Source organism: Stegastes partitus, unplaced genomic scaffold (assembly GCF_000690725.1).
Source record: "Stegastes partitus isolate 25-593 unplaced genomic scaffold, Stegastes_partitus-1.0.2 Scaffold1313, whole genome shotgun sequence".
Taxonomy (NCBI): domain Eukaryota; kingdom Metazoa; phylum Chordata; class Actinopteri; family Pomacentridae; genus Stegastes; species Stegastes partitus.
The window spans coordinates 5065-30671 of record NW_007579044.1 but is presented as its reverse complement, the minus strand read 5'-3'; the positions used below and the strand labels follow the sequence as shown (position 1 = coordinate 30671).

At 39.5% G+C, this 25607-nt stretch overlaps 1 protein-coding gene across 3 annotated transcripts; it reads right to left on the bottom strand.

Annotated features, from left to right (window-relative positions):
- Positions 1-618: 618 nt before the first annotated feature.
- LOC103369633 (protein kinase C and casein kinase substrate in neurons protein 3) lies at positions 619-22271 on the bottom strand. Of its 3 annotated transcripts, none has more exons than XM_008298388.1 (10): positions 21987-22271; positions 16768-16835; positions 9180-9336; positions 8813-9048; positions 6840-6995; positions 5603-5778; positions 4634-4754; positions 4450-4520; positions 4235-4314; positions 619-3776 (listed from the first exon to the last, which is right to left on the bottom strand). In XM_008298388.1, exons 2-10 carry the CDS (start codon positions 16825-16827, stop codon positions 3667-3669), a joined length of 1167 nt encoding a protein of 388 aa, XP_008296610.1. In that variant the 5' UTR covers positions 16828-16835; positions 21987-22271; the 3' UTR covers positions 619-3666. The 3 variants fall into 3 exon arrangements, with proteins under 3 accessions (XP_008296610.1, XP_008296611.1, XP_008296612.1); XM_008298389.1 differs by lacking the exon at positions 21987-22271 and adding an exon at positions 21593-21861; XM_008298390.1 differs by lacking the exon at positions 21987-22271 and adding an exon at positions 16918-16932.
- Between the last annotated feature and the right edge of the window lie 3336 nt (positions 22272-25607).

Genomic DNA, 25607 nt, shown 5'->3' with positions numbered 1-25607 from the left:
ATGAGCAGCAGAGGGAAGACTGTCAGAGCTCAGCTGAGACTGTCTTTTTGGTTATGGACGTCTGCTACAAGCAACAAAACTGTCATCAGGTGAGGAAATTCCTTCCAGGGTGACATCATTATCTCCACTACTGCTATGGAAACAGACATTCCTGCCGCTTCTTTTGCTTCTCCTCATGGCAAAATAGTCAGTATGTGTGTGTGTGGGGGCGCAGACTGTAACAATATACCAATGACTTATCGTTGCACTTCTTGCGATCGGCTTGCTTAAACATAAACACCGCGAGGCAGCTCGCTTGGCTGATGGCCATGCGTTGATGTCAGGCTACATCTGAGTCTACGGTGGCGTCATCAAGATAAAGAGCAGCGTTTGACCTCGACATGGTTGTCTTGACAGGGATGCATGGCTTAAAAGTGAGTGTTGTATGAGTGTGTGTGTTTGTACGTGTGTGTGACGGATGACAGCTCCGTACATGTAATAACGTCTACAGGCAGAACTCTGTGAATCACCATGGCATCATTGTCTCTAGTCCCAAACTCCAACACACATATGACTCTCTCTCTGTCTCTCTCAGCACTCACGCACTTTCATTATTTCCATCCCAGATTCAATAATACGTTTTTTTTTTTTGTGTAAAAGTTTCAAATTTTATTTCCAAAAAGACAGGGAGTTTGCAAATTCATAGTTTTTACATGACAAAGACATGTAGCACATACAGAGATACTGAAGAAGGGTATGGACAAGGCAAACCTGGAAGCTGTTTCCTTACTTTAGTAAAGATGCTTTCTGTGATAGGTCTCATACGTAACAGTCTAGCAACAGATGTTTAGATATTACAGACAGACAAGGAAACTATTTGTTCCACAGCACCTATCTTGAAGGAACAGTGTGACATGCTATGTCTGTTCAGCATCAAACAGAGTATCTCGTATAGAAGAGTGATATCAATTTCATCTCCAAACATTGTGTGCAGAGATAGCATTACATCTAGGACATGTTTACACCTGGACCTTCTTTCCCACAGATGAACCCAGTTCCAACATTAAGATTATCTTGACCCATTGTGGATAACTGCTCCTGGCTTTAAAAAAAAAAACTGCAAGATGGGAAAAACACGGCGAGCCATACTCCATCAAAAATTGAACAAATTTGGTAAATGGACTTCTCCTTTATTTTCTACCTTAACGGGAAAATGGCTCTATAGTTTGTGTCTCATTCACCCACCCATTTACACTTGATGATGGCGGAGCTCCCCTGCAAGGCAGTGGTCTGTACATTAGGTCCAATTTTGACATTCAGTGTGAGGTACTGATTGAACCACCAACTGTGCAGTCAGTGGACTACAGACTTTAGTCTTGCTCCAAAGTATGTGTTCCAAAACTTCTGCTTTTACATTGTGTAGAAGATAATGTACAGCAAGCAATAGGAATATATAATATACTCAATATTAATTTTTTGTGCTGGATGTGGAGGCAAAGATGGCACTGATTCGAATGAGGGTACAATTTTCATCAAGTCCCATTTTTGTTTGGCAGCACTTTATTGTGATCATACGTTGGCCTCCTAACAAAGAAAACAGGAAGCAATCATTTATTCTTTATCTAAGCTTGGACTTTTGCATGAAGACTAAGTGCTTTTATATTTGGCTATACTTTAATATGTGCCAATTGGATCGGCCACAACATTAAAATCACCTGACTAATATTCTCCTTGTACCACTAAAAGAACTCTGACCTGCTGAGACATTGACTCCACAGACCTCTGAAGGTGTCCTGTGGTATTAGGCATCAAGACATTAGCAGCAGATGCTTTAGGTCCTTGAGGCTGCGAGTTGGGGCCTCCATGGATCAGACTTTTATTTTTTCAACACATCCTACAGATGCTTGATCACATAGAGATCTGGGGAATTTAGAGGCCTAGTCAACACCTTGAACACCGTCATGTTTCTCAAACCATTCCTAAGCCATTTTTGTAGTGTGACAAAACATCGTACTGCCACCTGGGCCACCTTCTTTCACCTTTCTATCATTAAGTTTTCAGCAGCTTTTGTTACAGTAGCTCTTCTGTGGGACAAGATCACACAGGCAGCCTTTGCTCCCCCACGTCAGTTCACCAATTGTCCTTCCTTGGACAACTTTTGGTAACAACTGTGTACTGGGAACATCCCACAAAACCTGCTGATTTGGAGAAGCTCTTATTCAGTCATTCAGCCATCACATTTGGCCCTTGTCAAAGTCACTCAGATCCTCAGGCTGTCCATTTTTCCTGCTTCAAACACATCAATATCAAGAGCTGACTATTCACTTGCTGCCCAGTATATCACACTCTGTGACAGGTGCCAAAATATTCAATGTTATTTACTTCACCAGTCGGTTTTAACGCTGTGGCTGATCGGTTTTTGTTTGTTTGTTTGTTTGTTTGTTTTAACAAGATTACATCCAGAAGTCACCAATACTTTTGAACAAAACTGAACAACCCATAGTGAGGGACACAACATCCGAGAGGCTATGAGCAGTCACCAGGTCAGCTTGGTAGGTACAGGTGAACAAAAATATATTCTCATTTCTAAAGCCAAAATGCCTTCTTTTGGAATTTCAATTTCTATGTGTTAAGCCAGGACTAACTGATTTGAGGGAATGGAGCAAAGAAACTAAAGACAACACTTCCATAATTAACTTTGAAGTTGATATCAATAATATATATTTTTTTAATTTGGATTGCTTTTCTACTCTCTGTATTATACCCTTAGTGACCACTGTATATTCACACTCCCATTTATTTGGAGCTGTATTTGTTATTCTATAACACTCTAAAGATGAGGGGAACTACAGATAATTCTCTCGATAAGATCCACTCCTTTCCCATACATAGTCAATTGATGAATTGTTAATAGAAAAATATTGATGAAAGCAACTTTAAGTAAACAAAGTACAAACTAAGACAGCATTGGAGCCTCTGGGATGTTTGTTGATGCTGCTTGGTTAGCAGTTTCTCTCTGGGCTCAGTACACAGAGATAACACTGATATCAAATTATTATCTAACTGATAGTTAGACAGCAAACAACTACACTCCTCATAACTTCAGACTGTTCCTTTCAACCACACAAACAGAAAAGAAATGCAGGTGATGAAGCAAACTACGTGTGACAAGCTGACTCCAATCGTACGGCTGCTTTGGATTAATTGTGATCACAGTATCAGCGTCACTTTCATCATATGTTGTGAGGCTTTGTGACAGTTTGAATAGCAATGTGTTGAGGTGCAAAAAAAAAAAAACATCTCAAAGAAATGAGCAGTTCTGTACTGCAAGTTCAGCACCAAATGGTTAGCTATATAGTGTACCTGTAGAGTCCAGCATATTGTTGTTTTTAGTACTTTACATTAAAGCATTGTTTATCATATGGCTTCGGTACAAGTGGTCTATGCATATATTAAAACATTTATCAAAATCCTTCAAGAGATTACAAACCTAGGTGGTTTGAAAAAATATCTGTATGCCAAAATATCCACAAAGGTGTGCTCATACTCTCATCTTTGGCTAACAGCTTCTATGTGTTGATTTTTACAGCACTGGTTCTATGTTTCTGACATTTAGACATTTATTGAGGCTGCAAAAAGAAGTACTAGATTTAACAAGATCTTTCGCGTTCAGTCCGCATGCTGCAACTACACCACTTCTACATAGTTGGCTGGGTAGAGGCCCTCCCACCCACCATCCTTCATCCCCCGACACCAGCCCTGGTCATCCTCGTCCTCAATCTTCAAAAACTCCTCACCTGCAGGAAAAAGAGACATTCCATTCTTGTAATTAAGGCTTAAAGCATGTCTTTGGAAAAAAAAAAGGGTTGCAACTAAGAGTCATTTCCTTAATTAAACTGCCAGTTATTTCCCTGATTAATCCATTTCTTGTTTGGCCTGATCCAGTGCCCAAGTTGGCATCTTCTAATTACTTCTTTCGTCCGATCAGCAGCCCAAAACAGACAGCATCACAAAGATTTACTATCATTAAGAACTAAGAGAGAAAATTTCATTTTGTCTTAGTGTTAATCAATTATCAAAGTAGTTGCTAATTACGCAAATGAATAATTTCAACTTGAAAGAATTATAGTATATACAGTATGACAATTAAATATAGGTGCATACCATAATAATTATAATGTTGCATACTGTTTGTAGCTAATGCTATGCACAGTTGCGCAATTGAGTATGTTTTGTAGTTGTATTGTGTGTTTACCTGCTTTAAAGGAGAGCTCATCTGTCTCCTGGCCAACATAATCATACAAAGCTCTTACTCTCACTCCTCCAATCATCACACTAAAGGACAAAAAAAAACAGACATAAAGAGACAAAAAAGACAGTTGGATGTTTTCGTGGACTCACAGCTACACAGCATCACATTAAAACCAGTGTAGTTAGCATTAAAAGTTTCCTTGGGTTAAATCTACTCACCCCCTCTCTATTGTTCCTTTCTTTTCCCCTGCTTTCTTCCCTTTTTTGGTTTTCTTTTCAGGTGTCCACTCCTAAAAAGCAATGTGAATAAAACAAGCGTTTCTCACTGGACACAAATAAACAACAGAATTCAGCTTCACATCAAATCACAATGACCAAAACTGTGGACCACAACAATAATTACCTGGAAGTGTGGCCAATCAGTGGGCATGCCGGGCCCGTGGGTGTTTTTCCACCAGCGAAGGTCCTCTTGCTCATCGATGGCCATCAGCGTGTTGTGGAGCTCATTGTACACAGCCCTCACACTAAATAACAAGTGGTGAATAAATAAGACAACCCAGAATTAGATTTTAATCAGCTTGCTGTCACTCATATCCAAGGTAATTATCTGACTTTCCTAAAATCTTGCTGGAAGAAGCTATTTCTCTTCTAATATTCCGGCTTGTCAAACACTTATCTTCCAACAAATGCTTTGTATCTCTCTCTTCAGTCTAGATGTTTGTGTCTCAATGTTATTATTTTTCATTAATATATTTTAAACATCAGTCTGAGACAGAAAAGAAAAAATGTTATTTACAGTTGTGCTCATAAGGCTTTATAATGTGTTAGAATTTTAAAAACCCACAATGAGCAAGAACATGCTTTGCATAGTTTATGTGACATCTGGATGCTTAACAGCGTCTTTTTCTCTGATGCTATTGCCGTAATAAAAGTTTATTCACACTTCTAATTGGCAAATAATCTGCTTGCACCATCATCCAGGACATTTTACGTAAAGCGTTACCCCAAAATTAAGCAGATTAATAGACTATATAATTTCCCCCATCTACTCCATGTCCCCCTGTGGCTCCAGCAGATTTTATAAAGTAATTAAGTTGCCCTCTTAGCTATTATTTCCTTTATTAGAGTAGGAGTGAGTCACTGAGAAACACTCATGTGCTCTGATATGTAGTGGAACGGCTTTTAATTAGGGGCAAATTAAGTAAAATCATTGATTTTAACATGCTTAGCTCTAAACACACAGCCAGACAGGAGCTGCAGAGATCACTAATAACAGGAATCTGTTCTACCTGTTTAGTCACGGACATTGATCTTCATCTAATCACCAGGGACAGCTATAACTAGCACACACATGCAAAGCACCGGGGTTCACCTCTCATTGTTGGTAATGTCCAGGTGTTTGTGGATGGAGAGGAAGGCCTGTTTGAGAAATACAATCCTCTTGCGCTCCTCGTCCTGTGATTGGTCAAAGATGGACTCCATCTCTTCCATGTAGCGCGGAGCGTAGCGGTTCACCTCCTCCAGGACCTTCTCATAGCGGGCACGGACCTGTAGAGATTTCAATCAAGAATGATAGAAGTGAGAAATTTATCGGAATTAAAAAAATGATGTGAAACAAAATGATTTTCGTTGTTTATAATGCAAAGGCTGTGGCAACAAATCTGAATGAAATGTCCCAATCAAACCATTTTTCTCAACTGGAAATGTATAATGTGGGTTATATAGAAAAATTGTGACCATGCAGAAACCCTCCTCTAGAAATTCAAAACTCATTCAAAAACCAAAACAAGAATTTACCGGGGGAGCTACCTCCTCATTTACCAAACGAAACCACATTCAGTCAAGACAGTAACTAAAATAAAAACCCAAAACACTTTTCAAGTTGAACAAAATGCAAAACAAATGATGGCAGTTCACCTCCTGCGATTGATCTGGTCTCCCATAATTGATAATCAATAGGTAATTTGAATTTGACCTGATACCCCATGTAACATAATTCTCATTGGCAGTAATTAAATTAAAGCTGTGCTGTGAGGTTTGATTGTCATCAACATTGGTGCCACTGACTGTAGCATGAAACACACAGCAGGCACAAATGTTTGTGCATGCATACGATCAGGATTTTACCAGCATAGAGAAAATGTTGGCACCTCCCAATAAGTATTAGCCAGGACCAAAATGATAAGAATTACAAATTTAAAAAAATAACAATAATACATTTATGTACTGTTTTGTGTCTCTTGAAAATGGATTAATTAGAACTTCCCTCTTTTAATTATTATTATTTTCTTTTTCTTGTAAAGTATTTTGGATCGTGTTATTATTATAATCAAAAATTAAGGCGGCACAGGGGGCATAGAAGTAGAGAAAGAAAATTAGGTGAATTGTGTATGCACTTCCCTTACACATTTCTATTCTATTTGTGCTCAACAAAGACACTGTTGACAGGGTTTTTTCCCAAATAGAAGAATTATTATATATGTATGTAAGTATATATATGAAACCTCAAACTTTTAGCTGATGAAACAGATGGAAACAGAACTACAATCCCCCACTGAACACCAAATGAAAATCCATTGAATTTTAGAAAGAGGTGACATGTTTGGCACCTTCTCAGCTTCCTGTTGAGCGAGCTCTCTCTCCTCCTGGATCTTCTTCTGTTTGTCGATGGCTACGTCCGGGTTTCCCTGAGCATGTGCCTCCCGCTCCCTGGCTGCCTGCTCCTTGCGGCTCACCTTATGGTACGCCCTTCTGACTTTATCCAGCTGTGAACACACCAAAACATCTCTTTACTATCTTCTGTCATTATACAGTAGTGAATGTAGTGGGAAAAATGCTCAGGTAGAATTGCTGTCTTTCCACAGTAGCACGAGAACCATACAATCCACTTAAAAGCACTTAAGCTAAGATGCACCTGACTTTGAAAAGCACTGACTCCCAGAATACACTCATTCCTAAATAGCAGTACATTAGGACTCTGTTTTCTAAATATAGACCTTGAATTGGGGCCATTTACTTAATGAGCACCCATTTGTGATGCTGCAGTCACTTCTATTATGTATGAAGAATTGATTCTCTGAGGGGCTTGTGTATGTTTTTGATGCAAATAAGTAATTATGCTTTTGATGGATGTTCTCGGCCACTCTTAGGTCCCAGTAAAGCACGGATTCAAGTGGCTTGTCACTTTTGAATGCATAGGAGAAAGTCTTGAGAACTGACTTTGAGGCTTTAAGATCTTTGGTGAGGTCACTGAAGTCCTGGACTGGATGGGAAAATGTGAGTTAGGAATGTGACAGAAAAATGCTCCCAGAAACAAAAGCCAGTAGAAGACTGTAGCTGTACTGGGTGGATGTGGGGAAGTGAATCAATGTGAACAGAAAATTGTGGGAAAGAGCACTGATAGGGACCAGTCTAAATGTGGGCCGGAGTTTAGTGCCAAATTTTGGATGGCTTCCAGTTAATTCTCACTAAATGAAACAAACATCTGAAGGGGACAAAAGCTCTCAATGCAGTAAAGCATGAGTGCACACAAAATAGACGAAACAGTAAATAGCTGCAAATAAAACTTCCATTTCTACAGTTTTTATCTCTGCACCTTAGTGAGCACTATCACTGAGATCAATTCTGAGATTTTAATAGTAAACTACAAAGACTTACATGTCAAAAGAGGCTAAGCACATAACTGCATTTAAAAGGGTTCAAGAAAAATTGCCATCCTTTCCAGCGTGCACAGAAAGGTGGTGCTCACTGTGAAGCTTTAATGTCAGGGACAGGTTTGTTTAGGAAAGTAATGAATGTTATTTCAAAGTTGTCGTATATTTATTCAACATCTGAGCTGTGTGCTTCTAAACACAAAATTCAAGGATCACTTTGGAGAAATCGCCAAACTGGAAAAAGCAAAAAGAAGACTAATAAAACAGTATGGTTTGAAGAATTGCTGCAATAAAATAGTGTGTTAACTTGCAGCAGCAGCAGCAGCAGCAGCAGCAGAGCATTTAGATTGTGTGTACAGTATTTGTTGTACAAACAGTAAGAAAATCCAGTGCTTAAGAGGGGCTAATCCCAAACTGAAAGGTGAAGAATATGACTCTAATCCAATATAGTTTTTGTCAAATTCAGTAAACGTGTCCTCATGGTCCCCTGGCTGTCCAAGTCTGTGTATCCACTAAAAAAAAAATTAAGTGTGCCACAGCCCTGGCTCTGTAAATGGGAAACAAACAAAGTGACTTGGACTAAGCCACAAAACACTATTTCAGTGTGTCCTGTGCACGTGCATGAGCATGCACGTGCACAGGCCGAAAAAGAGGGGAAAGATAGATGGGAGAAATGGGTCGGTTGGAGCGAGGGGGATGGTAAATTTGGCTCATGCCAACAATTTAAATATGCCAACTTGCTAAATATCAACAATGTTTCTCCAGAATCACAGACTCCTTTCAATTATGTCATTAATATTTACAATATCCAATAGACTAACTTTGATGTAACATTTAGTGTCTTTGAATTCATTTAGAAGTCTGCATGGAGCTTTGAATTAATAACATGAACTGTTGTAAAACAACAGAAACTGGCCTTTGAATCTGACCTTTTTAAGGCGTTTGGCCCAAGGCTTCTGAGCACGTGCAAACCCTGTGTCAATGTCCTGGGACTCCTTGAAACCTCCAAATAGCTTCTTGTGGAAGGTGTCCTTCTGCCAGGTCCTGACCCGGTCTCCATCCTCTGACACCAGGGAGCGACAGATGGAGGCATGTAGGGAGGCCAGCCGGTCAGCTGAAGACAGGAAGCACTGCCAGGCCTTCAGAAGAGATCCATACAGAGGACCTGAAGGAGGACCACACTGTCTTAATGTTCTCTTCGTGTTTGAGAAGTACTTCAGATGACCAACTGTTATTATTAGATTAGGTGATGCCAGTTTACATGTTGGACATTGGTGTAGCAGTTACTGCACTTACTGGAGTCCACCACTGGCTTCCACTTGTTGCTCCACTCACTGAGCTGCTGGGCGTACTGCCTCTCCACGCGAGCCCTCTCCTGGAAACACGCCACGATGTCATTACAGGCCTGGAAAGCGTCTTCTGTTCGCTTCACAGTGCGCTGATAGTTCCCAGGCTGCCAGGACACAAAGAGAGAGGAAGACCCACTGTTAATGCGATAAACAGGGAGGAGAAGAAGGTTACATGACTTAATGCTTTAAACCCTAAAACTTTGAGCTTGAAAAAATGTCAAAAGTGGTCAACTTTTTTTCCAGTCTCCAGTTCCGTCTTCTGGTTTCTTTTTCTATTTAGATTCACCATTTCATTGCCAGAGAATACAGAATAATACATCTGTTCACAGTTTTTTCCTGGCAGAGTGGAAACAGCATGTGGACCATAAACTAAATTAGAGAAACTAATTTAGTGACTAAAAGTGAACAGTGAAGCTCTTCATGCCAACATGAGTCTTCTGTTTATTGTTCTTCCTGTTACCACTACTACTACCAAATCTACTGGTTATACTATAATCATTTTGCTGGTGTTGTTGGTATGAATAGTACTTCTACTAATAGTGCCACTAGCATGTTTAAAGCACTACTACTACTTCTAAATCCAGTAATCATGCTGTTATCATGCTGTTTATATGAGTAGTACTTCTACTAATAGAGTCACTGATATATTTAAACTACTAATGCTAAGTGTTGCTTCTCCTGTCCTGTCATTTTGCTACCACTTTTAGTATAAAGTATGTATGAATGGTACTGATTGCAGTATTATTGACATCCCTCTTAATCAATACTAACACATATAGTACTAACACAAGCACTGCAACCACTTAATTTTCTCATTTTTCACAATTTTTGAACAGTTTTTAATGTACACTATTTAAAAAAAAACAAAAAAAACATTTACTATTGTTTTGCAGATTTTCCCTGTTTTACTGTTTTGTTTAAATATAGGAAAAGAAGCACAGAAGAAAAGTATTATTTTACATGTTCACTGTATTTTTTTTTTTAAAGGCCAAAACTGTAAATAGAGTCCACATCTATTTTTTTTTTATTCTATGTTTTATTTTTTCTGGATAATTGCTGTTTGTTGTTGTTTTTTTTTTTTTTGTATTTGCTATTTGTTTTTTTGTTTTAAATAGTTTTTGAACATTACACTATTCTACCATTTTTCAAATTATTTTTTCAGCTTCCATTGCTGCTAGATTTTCATATATATATATATAAATAAAAGTGAAGACAGGGGACACCCTGGACAGGTCACCAGCCTATCACAGGGCTACACTTAGAGACAGACAACCAAGCACACTCACATTCACACCTACAGACAATTTAGAATCACCAATTAACCTCAACTTGTTTTTGGACTGTATGGCAGGAAGCCGGAGAACCTGGAGAGAACCCACACTGCACAGGAGGCAGAACATGCAAACTCCATGCAGAAAGATCCCGGTGCCCCCACCGGGATGTGAACCAGTGACCTTCTTGCTGCGAGGCAACAGTGCTACAAACTGCGCCACCTTGCAGCAAAGTGCAAACAGTAATGTGAAATCTATTCGTTTTTTTTGTTGTTGTTGGTTTTTTTTAGAAACGATTCTAACATTGACAATATTAACACTGTGAATTGCTCTATTACTGATTTTCTCTAAGTAACCGTTCATGATAGCATCTGACAGTATCCATGTATAGACACACACCTGCCTGTGATTTTAAGTTTAGGAACTGTGGTGTCACAAGCTCCATCACCTTTCGTTATGAGCTTCAGTAGTGAAACTACCGCTGCTAGAAACGCATTTTGTGCCTCTCAGTCCCCCGTTCACACCCATTGCAGTTAGTTGTTGGCAATCAGGAGCAATTTGTGGTTCAGTGTCTTGCTCAAGGGCACTTTGGTACCTGGACAGGAGGAGCCAGTAATTGACCTACAATCCCTTTATTTAGCGTACATCTGATGGCTGCTCTGCTGCCTCTATAACCACTACTACAACTAAATTAGTGCAACCACTAATACTCCACTCAAAGCTGATATTTCACTACTGTTTGTGGTAAATGAATGAGAGAGAAACCACTCTGATGTCTGTTGACTGAATATGAGGCTGCAGCTGTAAACACTTAGCCTGGCTCTGCTCAGAGGTAACAAAATCCACCTACCAGCACCTCCAAAGCTCCCTAATTAACACTTACATCTCATCTGTTTAATCCATACAGAGATCAAAGTGTAAAACAATCATTTGTTTTCGTGAGTATGTGCCAGAATAATTCTTGGCCAGTAACTTTCTGGAGGTTGCCTGGCAACTGCTCCACTCGTACTACAGTACGCTAAGCTAGCCAGCAGCTGGCTGCAGCTGCATGTTTACTTCACATATATGAGAGTGGTGTCAGTGTGTTCATCTAATTCTGTGAAAAAAATGTAAAAGCATATTTCTCAAAATGTCAACATTGTGGTGCCACAGTTCTTTCCTTCCTTCCTTCCTTCCTGCTAATCAAGTACAATAAGATAATGTAACAGTCTTTTTCTTTTTAGCCTTTAAAATGCAATAACCAGTTATCTTTAGACGTTTTATGTTCAATGCTACACAGTGTGTTTGTCCTTCAATATGGGTACAATTATCCATCGTCCCATGTTTGTACATATAAAAGCTGTAGATTGTCTATGGTTATTTTTATTTTATCTTATTCGACTTTTGTATATCTTGTCTTTTTTTAATATGCTTCATTGTTGTGTAGCTGCTGTAACAAATGAGGAATTAATAAGGTCTTGTCTTTATGCTATCCTATTTCTTTGTTACATTCAGGTGTGACAGTAAGTCCTGACAGTGAGCCATGCAGGTGTCTGTCCAGTAAAACTTCTACTAGTGCCACTACCTCTCCCACCACACCTCCTCCTCCTAAAAGAACTACCACCTTTTCACCATTACACAGTTAATAATGGCCCGTATGCCTTCCACAGCTGCGACACTGCTGCAGTCGTCTGAGGTCAGCCTCCACGTGCCACCAGTGACATTTTACTGGCATTAGGTTTCCTGTGGTAAACTGTGATGCCGGCAGCAGCGCGGGGTGTGGTCGGTGGACACGAGGATGAGGCCTTGCTGTGCAAATCCAGACAGAGTGAGTACAAGAGGACAGTAGAGAGGCCCTGAGTGTAATAACATATCTGAAGCAAGTGTGTTGTTTGTGGATGTGGAATTTGGAAATCTCTGCAATTTTCCTGGCAGCTGCCATCAGCGCCTGCTCACTCCTACTCTCCTTTTCACTTTTGGTCAGGCTCTATCTGTTACTCACTGACACATTTAGACAGCTGGTAGAAAAGTTCTGGACACCGTTTATGTTTTAATGTTGTGTTAAATCGTTTGAGGCAATGCACCTTATATAAATAGGACAAATACATAAAGCAGACATAAGGACGGCGTCAAAGCTGAAGTTTTCACTTGTAGAACACAGCAGTAACCAATAACATCAATAATGCAGCTCCTGTTACTGGTGTTGTGCACGTTGGCTCATTGACACGGCTTACTAGGAGAGCTCTTAATAGGGAACATATCAGACAGGATATTGTATTTCACTGCTATAACTAAAGTTAACACTGTCTGCATGCTTTTCATGTCTAATATATACACGAGACAGTGCACAGCTTTTCTCAATTTCTTGATGGCTTTAAATATTGCAACCCACAATACTTTTCTTTTTTATTTTCTGTGGCAAGTTCTCTGTAAGACGACCTTTCGTTCTCCACAGCAACAACAACTGTTCACTTTCATGTGAGCAGACCTTTGCCTCAACAGTGACTTGTGTCTGTGAGAGTATTCGAAGACCTAAATCTTTGTTGTTAACGACTAATTGACAAGGTCTTCAACCCTAGTGGGACTCTTAATTAGTGGCTAATTAAATGCATTCGCATCAGAAAGGTCAAACAGTCTTTACATGTCTAAATACATGTCTAAACATATTGGCAGCAAATGCGAAGCAAATTGCTGATGTTTTCTGCTGCACAGAGTGATCGATATGTGGGTCATGTCCAAAAGAATGTCAAATTATTCATATTTCTTAATTCAATTAGTCATTTTCTTCTTCTCTTGCCTTTTCAAATTTTTGCGACACATGTTTCTGCTTACTTGTAAATAAACTGTTTGTAGATCAAGTTTCTTATGTGAATAGCTTTTCCACTCAAAACTTTTAAAGCAGCGTTTTTGCTTCAATTTTAAGGCTTCAAGTGTCACTTGGCAGCCACATAATTTCAAGTGGTTAGAAGTTAGAGTACAAGAGTATGAAATTGTGCACCCAGACTGTAAAAGTGATTTATTGTCATACTAACAGCCTCTCAGAAAAAGCAATCACAGCACTCAGTGTGCTCTTAATGAAACACTATTTTTAAGTGCTTTAATCAGAATCAGTTGGGGTCCTTCACACCAGCAACCTCCTTGTTTCTTCCTCTCTCCTTCTTCCTTTCTTTCTTTCTGCCTCTGTTGTGGTTTGCACTGACTCTCCACACTCGTCTGCGAATTAAGCAGAAACAGCTGAGGAATCCAGTTTGAGGCCAGCAGCAACGCTGCAAAGACCCAGTTGGCCAATCTCTGAGGCTGATGCAAATCCGCTACTAGAGAATCTGTCCAAGCAACAAAATGCAGTATCAAAGAAAATGGCTACGGATCTGTGTTGAGAAATCACATCTCACATATATACCTGATCACATTCAGACTGTGAGTAAAGGATTGTGGACAGGAGGGTTCTGGGAAGTAGAAAGTCTTTTATCTCTTCTCAGGAGTAGTGAGCTGATGACCAGTCTTCTGTATACTAGTGGGTGATCTTGTTTTAGCTGTGGGAGATTGGATGATGTTATGACAGTTGGATCTACACTAGATTTTGTGTTACGTTGCTACTGATGTGCCTTGCATTTTGTATGTGGGTGGTTGTTGGATTTTTTAATGCATATATGTATTTGCATATTGTGCTTCACGTATTTAGGTTTAGGGTTTTATCTGACTAAGAGATGAATATTCTAGCTCGAACACAAAGTCCAAGTATAAGGAGTTGCTGCAAGTCAGTAGTGCTAGTATTAGTAGAAGAAGAGTATAAATGGCTGTTAGAGTCATAACAGCAATAGTTAAAAAGTAAGTGGTAGACGTTGCATTAGAAGTATTTTTAATTTTTTTAAAACTATATGCCAGATTTATGCCACTCCAAAAGGCTTTTAATGCTAAATATAGTGATGGGATGAGACACAGTACGGCACTAAATAACAGATTAAGAGAATGACTGTCACAAATGTTTGTCTTTAAAAAGGTTTATTAATCCAGTCTAATATTTTTAGTCTGTTGCAGAATAAAAACACTGTAACTTTTTGCTTTGTTTTGAAAAAAGCAAAAAGCTGTGTCCAGGATACCTGTCTGAGGACGCAATGATTCACTTTAGAGTTTGTGTCTGTGGTCACAGAATGTCCCTTTATATTAGATAAATCTATAAAAACACATATAAAAGCAGGTCTGTGAGTAAACCGGACTGTAAAAGTGTAAAATGAGGGCCTGTACTGTGTCTGAAGCAGCAGGCATGACCGGCCCGTGTATAAACTCTGCAGGATTTACCATAACTGCAAACCCATTACAGCCGCTGTGACTTTGCAAATACAGAAACAGTAGAGCTTAGGTTTGCAGTATAATGACAGACAGCCCTTGAGCATGGCGGCAGGATGACACAGACAGGAACTGGCCTGGAAACACATCCAACACAACAGGAGGCCTCCAAAATTACAGAGGGAGGGAGAGATGAAAGTGGGGCAGCCCATCGAGGCCAACAGGAGACAAAGCCAGTATTAAAGCGGCAGCACACTCAAATTAGACAGTCAGCCACTGTGGATGCTGGGAGTGTTTACAGCTTTAAAACATGGGGGCAAAATGGGGGCTGTGATTGTAAACACTGTGGATGCTGGTTCACAAAATACAATGGTGAGAAGATTGTTTCTGGTGGAGATGAAGGCGCAAGTACAAATAAAGTCGAATAAAACTTTGAAACGGCGCTTTTGCTGACAGGACATGTCATGCGCTGTCTAGATACATCTAGGCTTCACTGGAGGACAACACTACAGTAATTAGTGGAAATTGTTATAAGCAAGTTGCTACACTATTTATTTACTATGTCATATGATGTATGACTATCTTTATATCTTTATTCCCTCTAGGTCACAGCAACAAAGCTATCGCCTCTTGGATTGATGTTGTACCCTGCAAAGGAAATGCTGCAAAGACTCTGAACTGGCTCTCAATTTTGCTCTCAGCAGTCTGTGTTTTAGAAGTAGCATTTGCCATTTTTGATGCTGAATAGTTTGTGTAATGCACTTGCAAACAATATTATAGTGAAAAAAAAGTTTTAAAAAATTATACTTTAGCAGCTGGGTTGCCAAAAAAAAAAAATACTGGAAAATAACAGGAAATAATCATCTCACAAATACAGTAATTTTCCATCATTCAAAAACATTTTGTAGCTTGAATTTTACAGGAGATCATGTGGACTTTTTGGCATTTTGATGTTAAATGTCAAATATTTACATGTGTAAAAACAATAAAATTACATTCAGTATATAAATTTCTTTCCAACAGTGTATCTAAAGACATAATTTTACACTTTGGTAAACTGCTTATTCACTTTGTTGTGAGTGTAATGACATAACATGATTGATGCCACTCCGTTCGATATCTCACTTTAATTTAAATCTACAGCCTGTTGGTTTAGCCTTGTACAAAGACTGGAAATGTGGGGAAACAGTTTGCCTGGATCCGTCCAAAGGTAACAAAATCTGCATACCAACACTTCTGCTGCTGAAGAACTGAGGTCTCGTTGCCAGTGGAGACTCCAGGAAATCACTGCACCTGCTCAAGAAGTAGTCTGGGACATAACCCCATGTGAAACTACAGACTTTAGCTTTTGTACGGAATAATTCTGATATTTAGAGGTGCTGGTAGATGAATTTTGTAGCCTGTGGACAGAGCCAGGCTCGCTGTTTACAGGAAAGCACATGAGAATATTAAGAATATTCTCGAAAACTGCTCCTTTAAGCCACTGAAACAAACATCTTCCCTAATAATGCAGGAACATTTATTTTTTTAAAACTGCAAAAGACAGCATTAATAAAAACATCAAGCTGTAGCACTGTAGTTTAACAATGATCTGGCAGACAGCAGTGAAAATGGAAAAAACTTGTCCAGGATCCCTCAGAGACATGACCCCCAGGGCTTTGCAATCCACTTTGTCGAGCAAACACACACAATCAAATACCTAATTAGCCGAACACTTTCACAAAAACCCTCTGTGACATCCAGGCGAGGCTGTCCAGAGAGTACAATGGTTCATATTAAAAAATGAAAGCACAGCCTTGTTTACAAAGATACGCAAGCCTGAACGACAAAACAGTTTGCTGTGTTTTGACTGGAAGGTCATTCAGATTTGCGATACCGAGGGAAACACTATCTTGTGTGACTCCCTGTACTGTCATGAGACATTGAGGCAGACACACACACACACACACACACACACACACACACACACACACACACATAAACATGGAGTTCACATACCATCCAGAAGCTGCGATTGTTGACATCTTCAGGGCTGTTTTCTGACGGCAGCGTCGACATCCTGTTCTCTGAGAAGGTAAAGAGTACATGGTTAGTTTAGGCTGCCTTTTGATCTGCACACTGACCTCTATGTAATCTTCTCTTACTTACAGGTAATGGAGGCTTTGGGGCTTTTAGCAGCAGTGTCAGTATGTAAGTATTAAAATGCCTGAATGATCCCAGTGAAGAATTAGTTCATGTCCCCACCTGTAATGTAAATGGATTCCTAACCTCTCTGTGTATCAGAGATGCCACATAACCCTGTCACATTAACTTAAGTGTCCCTCAACCCCTTTTTGAGCTGAATATTTAAATATAAATGGAAAAAAGTGGATATAATACAATGCTGCTATATGTTTTCATGCAGATTGGTTTTGTTGAGATTGCATTTGCGTTATCGTGTGGACATTTAAGCCATATCCACTGTTAACTATTTCAATCATTATTGCAATCTGTTCTGTCATTCATCAATTACTATTGCCAATAACTATGAAATCTATAACTTTTTTTTTTTACTATATTATTATCAAAAGTACAAAATCCCATCATCATTAGTAACCAAACTAGCTTTTTTTTGATAAATTCTTTAAGAATGTAATTTGTGTTGCTCGTGCACAGTGTTCTTATGTGTACCTTTAATGGGTTACAGAGCAACTTATATTGATTCACCATTTTGTTTTCATACAATGCGAACTTCTGAGCCAGAAACATTGTATGTCTGGCTAGCACAGGTACAGTATTCATTAGGTTGTGATTACATTCCTGTCTTTTTTTGGAGAACCCCAATAAACCAAACCCACTTCTAACTTCTAGTCCTCACTTCTGGCTCTGTCGCTTAGGTGGTGAACAGGGAGGCAGCTGGGCTCCATAAAGGTGATGATCCAAATCCTCCTGTTAACAGGCTTCATCTACTTCACTGAGCTAACAATTTCTGATTAGTCTAAACTAACTGCCTCTCTGCTCACCTACTAAGTACTCCAAGGACTCAAGCTTTGAGTAAACTCTCCCGCAGATGTGTACATGGACAACTACAGGCATCATGAACATGTAGTTGTTCTAAATTGTACAACTCTCTAGTTCCCTTGGAGAACTTTTTTCCATAAATCTGCACTAGATTGATATCTACATATTCTGCATATGCACACCACTGCCCTTGTAGGACAGCGGCTGCATGGTCACAAATGTTATGCTGCTTGTGGACTTTTGCGCACTTGGGCAGATGACGAAATTAACTCGGACGTTTGCAGACCCTTGTGCATTCGCAGATGCAGAAAGCATTACTCTGGCCTCACTGCAAGTTGTACGTTCTGGTTATAAAGTGCATAAAAACATGGACAAAGCCAGAATGACTTCACCATGGTTGCAGACAAATTAAATTAAAAAAACAAAACAAACATCTGTAGCTTTTTCTCAACCTCAATGGAAAATGTCACAAGCTTAAAGGAAGAGGTGAAGGAGAAGGACAGAGAAGAAGATGATCGTGGTGCTAAGACAGTCTGACTGGTCTCAGCTAGCCTCCCTAATCATACCACAGCGGATGTTATAAATGGTGCATTGCTTACAATGTTGCTACCGCAAGGAATTATGGGACGACATTGTCTCCTTTCCTTTTTTTAAAATTATGATCCAGTTTATCCTGTGCAAAAGGAGACAAAAAAGGAAGCACTGCAGGACCTTTCATTAGAGTTTAAAGAACCAGCTTTTATCATAGCTGCTACTTTGACACATACGGGTCATTTCACTTATTTAGACACCTACCAATGCAAAAATGACTCTTTGAGTTTGGTATTTTGGACGTTGGCATCTTGGTTTTTGAAACCAACCATTGAGGGCCATATCCTGCTTTATAATCTATCTCACTCTAAGTGAGAATATAATTTACAAAATGAACATCCGAATGTATTGAGGGAGAGTTGAAACAGGCCGTTAAAACCATAAATGCGTCAGGAAAATATTTACCGAGGTAGCAGTTTCAAGGTCAGGTTAGCTTTTTTTGTAACCAGAGCAGTATCCCCCTGCTGGCCATTAGAAAGAATGCAGGTCTAAGCTACTTCTGCATTCGTCCTACATAGCCAGACATGTTTCTACAGTGCTGTGTTGGCATTCTGCTATAGTGGAAAAAAACACTCTGTCTTGTTTATATTTCTTTAAACCTATCACAGGCATATTGGACAGTGCTAAGCCCAGGATGCAGGGATGATGCCCCTCCAAAAGAGCATTGGAGGTATGTGTTTTAGTGCAAGGTTTGCTCACAGATATACAAGTATTGCCATGAAGATGGCTACTTCATTGTGAGAACCAAGCAGTACTGCCTTATTGCACCATCTACATCTTCAACATGTAGGTTGTTGCTTGGGAGTTGTTTCCCAAAAGAAATGGGGTTTTAAAAACAGTGGAATGGAAGGAGATAGCAGAAATGTCAAACCTCTATAGCTTGGCTTCACTTTTCAGACTCACAGGCTACATCCAGTTTTTATATGGAGTCTGTGTTTCAGGTTTTAAAGCTGACTCCACTTCCTATGTACCTCTTGGCAACAACAGAAGTCACCTCTGGGGTACCCTTGGTTGGGAATCAATATTCTACTGTGTATCTATTTGAGGCTGTATGATATAAAAGCATTTGATATCCCCACACACAAGTGAGCAGTGCACACTTGTCAGGATAAATGTGAGGACGTACAGCAGGTGTAACACATGAAACATGTTACGGCAGCTGTTTGTGGCCATTTCAGTGTTGGCACCGCTTTATGAAATCGATGTGTACAGTAAATTTGAACCAGCAGCCGTACAGTATATGGAAGCTGCTTATCTCGAGCTATGACAACACCAGCAAGCATGGACGCTCCTCTCCCAGCATTCCCAGCTTTGAAACATGAGCTTTCCTAAAATAAACAGGGGCTAAGGGTCAACACATCCTATCATCCACAGACTTTCTTCCCATGCTGGTGGCCTTGTCTCTTTTATTGCGAAAAGAAACAACAGCACGCTCTCAAATCCACATGTTGAGAGATACTTAAAGGAATCCGTCTGGCTCAGAATGAGTGTTACTTTAAGCTCATGTGGTTCCACTTCAAAAACAGAAACTTTTCTAGTTAAATATTTAAGCACACAGCAGTTTTGCCTTCTGGTGTCTCAAACCCTGGATGCACTCGATGCTGAACTCCACCCAGACGGAGGCTTCGCGTCTCCTCCCTGCAGCCATCTCTCCTCATGGCTCTGCACAATTAGATTCAATGATTTGACTCCATATCCTGCCGTTCACGGGGCATCACATGCTCCACCAGCAGAATAATGTCACGCTTCTCCTCGCCTGAGTCTCCCTCAGCTCGCTTCTCTCTGCCGCTGAGGCCTCATGGATTACACAACCCAGAGATCTGCAGGAGGTCACAAAAATAATGAATCACCTCCCTTTTAACCCCTGACCTTCACTTCCCGTCTCCTCACTGGCTGGCTTTTCCTCAGGGGGAGTTTTTCTGAGTAACATGGGGGTGGGGGAGCTCTGCTGTCCAGGCTTAATATTCAATAATGGGGTGAGATTTACAGGAACCTGTTGACTTTCAGTGAGTTTTACAGGTTGCAACCAAATTGTCAGTGCAGAGCCTGTAGAAGCACAGGAAGGTAAAAACTTCAACCTCCATTCTGGCTCAGCTGTGATCTGCTTGCACGCCTCTCACATATGGTTTCTTCACTCTTTCTAAGCATTAAGCTTCGCTCTGTGTGTAAGAGAAAGCATGCTGTGCAGCTCCACGTCCACTGGAATCAATTTGTTAGCCACATCAGCCTTTTGAATATGATTTCATAGCTTTAGAATCAATTTAAACATCATCGAAAAGGGTGGAATTGGCCCAGATTTTGCCAAAGCCTTATAACTTAAGCCTAAAATCTTCAAATATGTATAAAAAATGAAATAAATTGGAGTTAGAAAAGCCTGGCTGTACTTTCCAGTTGGCTCTCTGTGCCATATTTCATATTTGTGAGACATTTCTTCATACTCCCTACTCACTGAGTTGCTTTTTTATTTTTTTTTCAAATGTTTTTTAAGTGCAGCAAAGAGTTTAATATATGACTTACCGCCTACAAGCACAGATATGTATCTACAATGAGTCCTCCAGACTGTTTTATAATCTCTTGGCACATAGGAAATTTGTTCCCCAAGTTTTCAAAAGTCAACTATCGATCCGGTAACTTGTGTTTCGAACTGAAGCTTTCAAATATGACTTCAAAGCTTTTACAGTCACTTTAAACTGCCTCTAAAAGACTGAATTTGACCCAGATGTTGCCAAATCCTCATAAATATACCCTTATAAAATGTAGCCGATATAAAACATGAAATAAACTGAAGTTGGAAAAACCTGACTGTACTCTCTAGTTGACTTTTTGTCATTTCTGATATTTGTGAGGCATTTCGTTTTTTTTCTTATTTGCAAACTTTCAAAAGCTTTAAAGATTGAATAAGTGCTAAAATATGCATGAAGTGCTTGTTTTTTTTACTGTCAACTATCAATTCAGCAATTTGCATTTAAAACAAGCTTTTAAGTGTGATTTTTCAACTGTTGTATCACATAAGCTTTCTTATAACTATAACCTTACAGCTTTTAAAATATCTCAGAAATGAAACAAACTGAAGTTCGACAAGCCTGACTGTACTTTTCTGACATTTGTGAAGCAAGTCTTTATATATATTCTTACTTGCAGACTTTTAGAGAGCTTTAAAATTTGCTAAAAGTGGTGAAATACATGTCAAGTACTTGTTTTTTCACAGCAGGGAGTTTAATATCTGACTTACCGCCTACAAGCACAGATCTATATCCAGCATGAGTCCTGCAGACGTTCGTTAAAATATCTGCATGTCAGATGCCAAATTTGTGCCCCCAGTTTTCAAATAGTCCACTATCGATCCACTAACTTGTACAAACTCAAACTTGCAGCGTCTAAAACTCCAACTTTACTCTTGAAAAACTAAACCTGGAGTCCATCTGGAGCCTGCAGCCAACCAAACTCTTTCACCCCTCGATGCTGCACAGTTTCTGGCACTCGGACTCACTCCTCCCTCTGTCCCCGTTTCATCTGTCACACATAACTCAGCACGCATTGCATCGAGGAAAAATATAGCAACAAGTGAACAGAGAGCAGAAATAGGAGCTGCATCACTGAAATGCAGCTGCTAACAAGTTCCTTACCTCTGTGAAAAGTTGGGGCCCCACTTTGATCCTTTTTCTTCTTCCTTTGTTTGTTCACACTTTTTTTCCTCTCTCTCTCTCTCTCTGTGGAGACTCTCCTGCTTCTTTCTCCTCCCTGTCTTGTCCTCTTTACACTCCTCTTCACCCTCTCCAACTTTGATTTTCCACTCGTTCTGGGCAGCGCTGCTCCTGCTCTTCCCCTTTCTTTGGCCCACTGTTTGTGTCAGATGAGTTGGCTTTTTTTTCTTTTTTTTTTTTCCCCTCCCTCCCCCCGAAGTCTCTCTCCTCCTCTTTCTCCCTCTAAAACAGCTGCAGCAGACTTATTCTCTTGTTCTTTGTGCGTCACCACTTGTTCGTCTCTGTCGTTTTCTGTTTCATTCACTCGCCTCGCCTCCCTCAGAGGACTCCTAATGAACTGTGCCACATCAGGGTTTCCTTTTTTGTTGTTGTTTCTTTGTGCACGTCTAAGTGAATCAGACATTAGCTGAGTCACCCAACCAGCGTCTGTTTATGTATTCTATGTGTGTTAATAGGCCTATTAACTCTGTTTTACCATTTTACAGAGAGGCACAAAGCAGCACGACCAGATAAGAGCACCTTCATCCCTCTGTGCTCGTCTTTAACCCCCCTTTTGACTCCCCTCTACATTCCCTGGGGATAGTTTGCTCGGCCGGCCTCCACAGCTGGAGGACACATCCGGTGGGTGTGTGTTAAAGGCAGAGAGGTTTTTTTTTTGAAGTCAAAGACCCCTAAAGAAGAATAGTTCACATTCACACACCCTGCTCCTGGTGACATAATGCCTCCTGCTATGCTGAACTTGTGAAACTTGCCAGAACATGTCATGTAAAATAACCAGACAGCTGTGCGTTGCTGCGCATACACCTGGCTGCAACCTGCCTTTTAGGAAATCCGCTGTTAGTAATCCTATAATCAAATCTGGAAGGACAGGAGACGCATATCATGACAGCACTGTGAGATCCTGTAATTAAAATGATAATAGCCATAAGAGACGCAAAACGTCAACAAGTGGAGTAAAGGTCCTGATAACTTCACCTCGCATTCAGATTTCTGTGGGAAACGTACAGTAATATGAGTGATCACGATACATGTTTTTAAATAAATGGACAGAATAAATTCAGATTTTTTCCCCCTTTCTTAAAATATACTCACTTAAGTGTGTCTTTACTACACAGAAACCTCCAAGACTGAAAAGTGATGCCAGCACTAAACTGCAGTTCCTCAAATGTCCACTGGAGGCTGCCACCAGCAGCGAGTCAGTCCCCACAGACTTCCATGTTAAAATGCCCAACTTTACAGCAGAAGTAAACATGTTTATAGCCTGGAACAAACTACTATTATGGTCTCTGTGGCTGCTTTACACATTCATGACAACTGTATGGGACTGATTTTTTTTTAAATAGCTCACCTCTTTGAATTGTTTCAACACCCTTAACGTATTGTATGTCACATTCATTACTGGATCAGCTGAAAGGACTCAGGTAGTGATGACGTCCACGTTTTCAAGCTTTATAATCAATTCAAACATCATCTAGAAGGGTAGAATTGGCCCACATTTTTTTTTTGCCAAATCCTTATAATGTAATCTGAAATCTAAATAAATATACATGCAAAGTGTGATAAACTGAAGCTAGAGAAGCCTGACTGTATTTTCCAGTTGACTCTCTTCACCCTGCGTTCCAAGTTGCATACTTTTTGTTTTCCTTTTTGATACACACTGAAGCTGCCCTTAAAAATTCCCGACTGGTGCATACCATATATTGCACCTCAAGCTTTGGCCGTCTTGCTCATCTTGGCATATCTGCTGCAGAGGATTGTGGGTCAGAATGGCCAGAAAAGCATGCAGACTTGTATCCTGCAGAATGCAACCAGTTGTACCAGAAGATCCTGATATTTTTTAGCAGGCTGCATTTGATATACTATGTTTTGTAAATATGTTCCTGGTATCCTGTATAGCATAGTGGTACTGCTCTTTAGGAAATCTCTGGGTGATGTGACAGAGGGTTAAATCTTCTTTATAAACACTTTATGATCTTTATGCTTTCCACAAGAAAAAAAAACTAACACTTCATAACACAGCTAATAAATTAAAAAGTAATTTTGTTGTATCCCATACGTCTAGCATATTCTTCTGTTTCCTTAACATCTAGCTGTAATACGTTACTCATCAACTCTACGGTTTGTGCAGAACTTCAGTGTTGTTAAGACCATTTTCCCCAAACTTCACTTCTGTTTCCCCGGATGCACAGTGTATACATAATTCATCTCTTCTCTCCTCCACAATGCCCAGTTCTACTAACTTATTCCACATCATCTTGTTTCCTTTCACAGTGTTGAAAGAGGTTTTCAGATCCTTTACTTAAATAAAAGTACCAATACGGCAGAGGAGAAAGTACTCCATTACGAGCAAAAGTCCAGCATGAAAAGTTCTACTTAAGTAAAAGTACTTAAGTATTAGCAGCATGATGTTGTTAAAGTTTGTTTCCTCTGGCTGATATTACTGTATCTGGCCTCATTAGATTATTAATAGTGAAGCATCAGTGTGTTACTGTTGTAGCTGCTGCAGGTTTCAGATACTTTGTATGCAGTTTTATATTCAGAGACAGCAGATACATCGAAGGAAAGAAGAAAAATCATTTTGATACACAAATTTGGTTTTAGTTTCTCTTTAATCTTTGATTTTTAGAAAAAAAAAACTCTTGGATCATTTGAACATTTATTGAAATGGAACCAGGCGGGGAGTTTGGAGAGAAAAAACCGTTGCTTTGCAGAGCTATTGACAACTCACAGAATCTGAAATGCAGTTGAGTAGAAGTATACAGACGCATAAAATGGAAATTGTTCAAGTACAAGTACGTCAAACTTATTCTTAATTGCAGTACTTGAGTAAACATATTTAGTTACTTTTCATCTCTGCAGGCTGTATAGTGAACTGTGATGGAAAAGAAAGTATCCCAAGACAAAATGCTTTGTTATTAAAAGAAAAATCTGGATTTGTATTGTTAAATAAATACAAAATGAGACTATAAAATTCAGATGACAAAACTAAACCTAGAACACAAAAATGTAAGAAAGTGTGGGCATTTATATTTTCAATTGAACCGACAATTTCACGTAGAACAGGCTAAATAACACGAGGCTTAAGAACCTTTATTTTATTTTACTTTTTTTTAAAGGCTTGGCATAAGACACCCAGTGTACATTTACCTTTTACAGGGCCTTCTGTTCTCACCTGGTGGACGTGTGGCAATTAGTGAAAACACTGAACTACATCAACGGTTTGCTTTTGCTTTATTCTTTCGAGATATTTTATACTGAAAACTGAACCATCTGCTGCTCAGACAATAACTAAACACATCCTGGAAGAAGTGATTCCAGACTTGTGTAACTCACTCACTGTGTGTTGTCATCTCTGTTGTGTTAAGTTTGGATCAAATTCTATTAACTGATAACTTTAAGTTTGCAGCTCTGGTTTTAAATACTGTGGCAGATTTTTATTTTTTTTATTTTATTTTTTTGCTTTTTAAAGGCTGCAATGTGCTTTGCTGGTATGTAGGATGATATGTTTCATGTCTAAAATGACTTTTCATGCAGTCATAGGTT

Bases quoted from the DNA above. Each gene is read 5' to 3' on its own strand.
- LOC103369633 (XM_008298388.1), bottom strand. From the start codon at position 16,827: ATGTCGACGCTGCCGTCAGAAAACAGCCCTGAAGATGTCAACAATCGC. The intron at 5,779-6,839 runs GTGCCAAACATG...AAATCTCTACAG, and splicing joins CTCAACAGGAAGCTGAGAAG to GTCCGTGCCCGCTATGAGAA. The intron at 4,521-4,633 runs GTAATTATTGTT...ATTGCTTTTTAG, and splicing joins CTGATTGGCCACACTTCCAG to GAGTGGACACCTGAAAAGAA.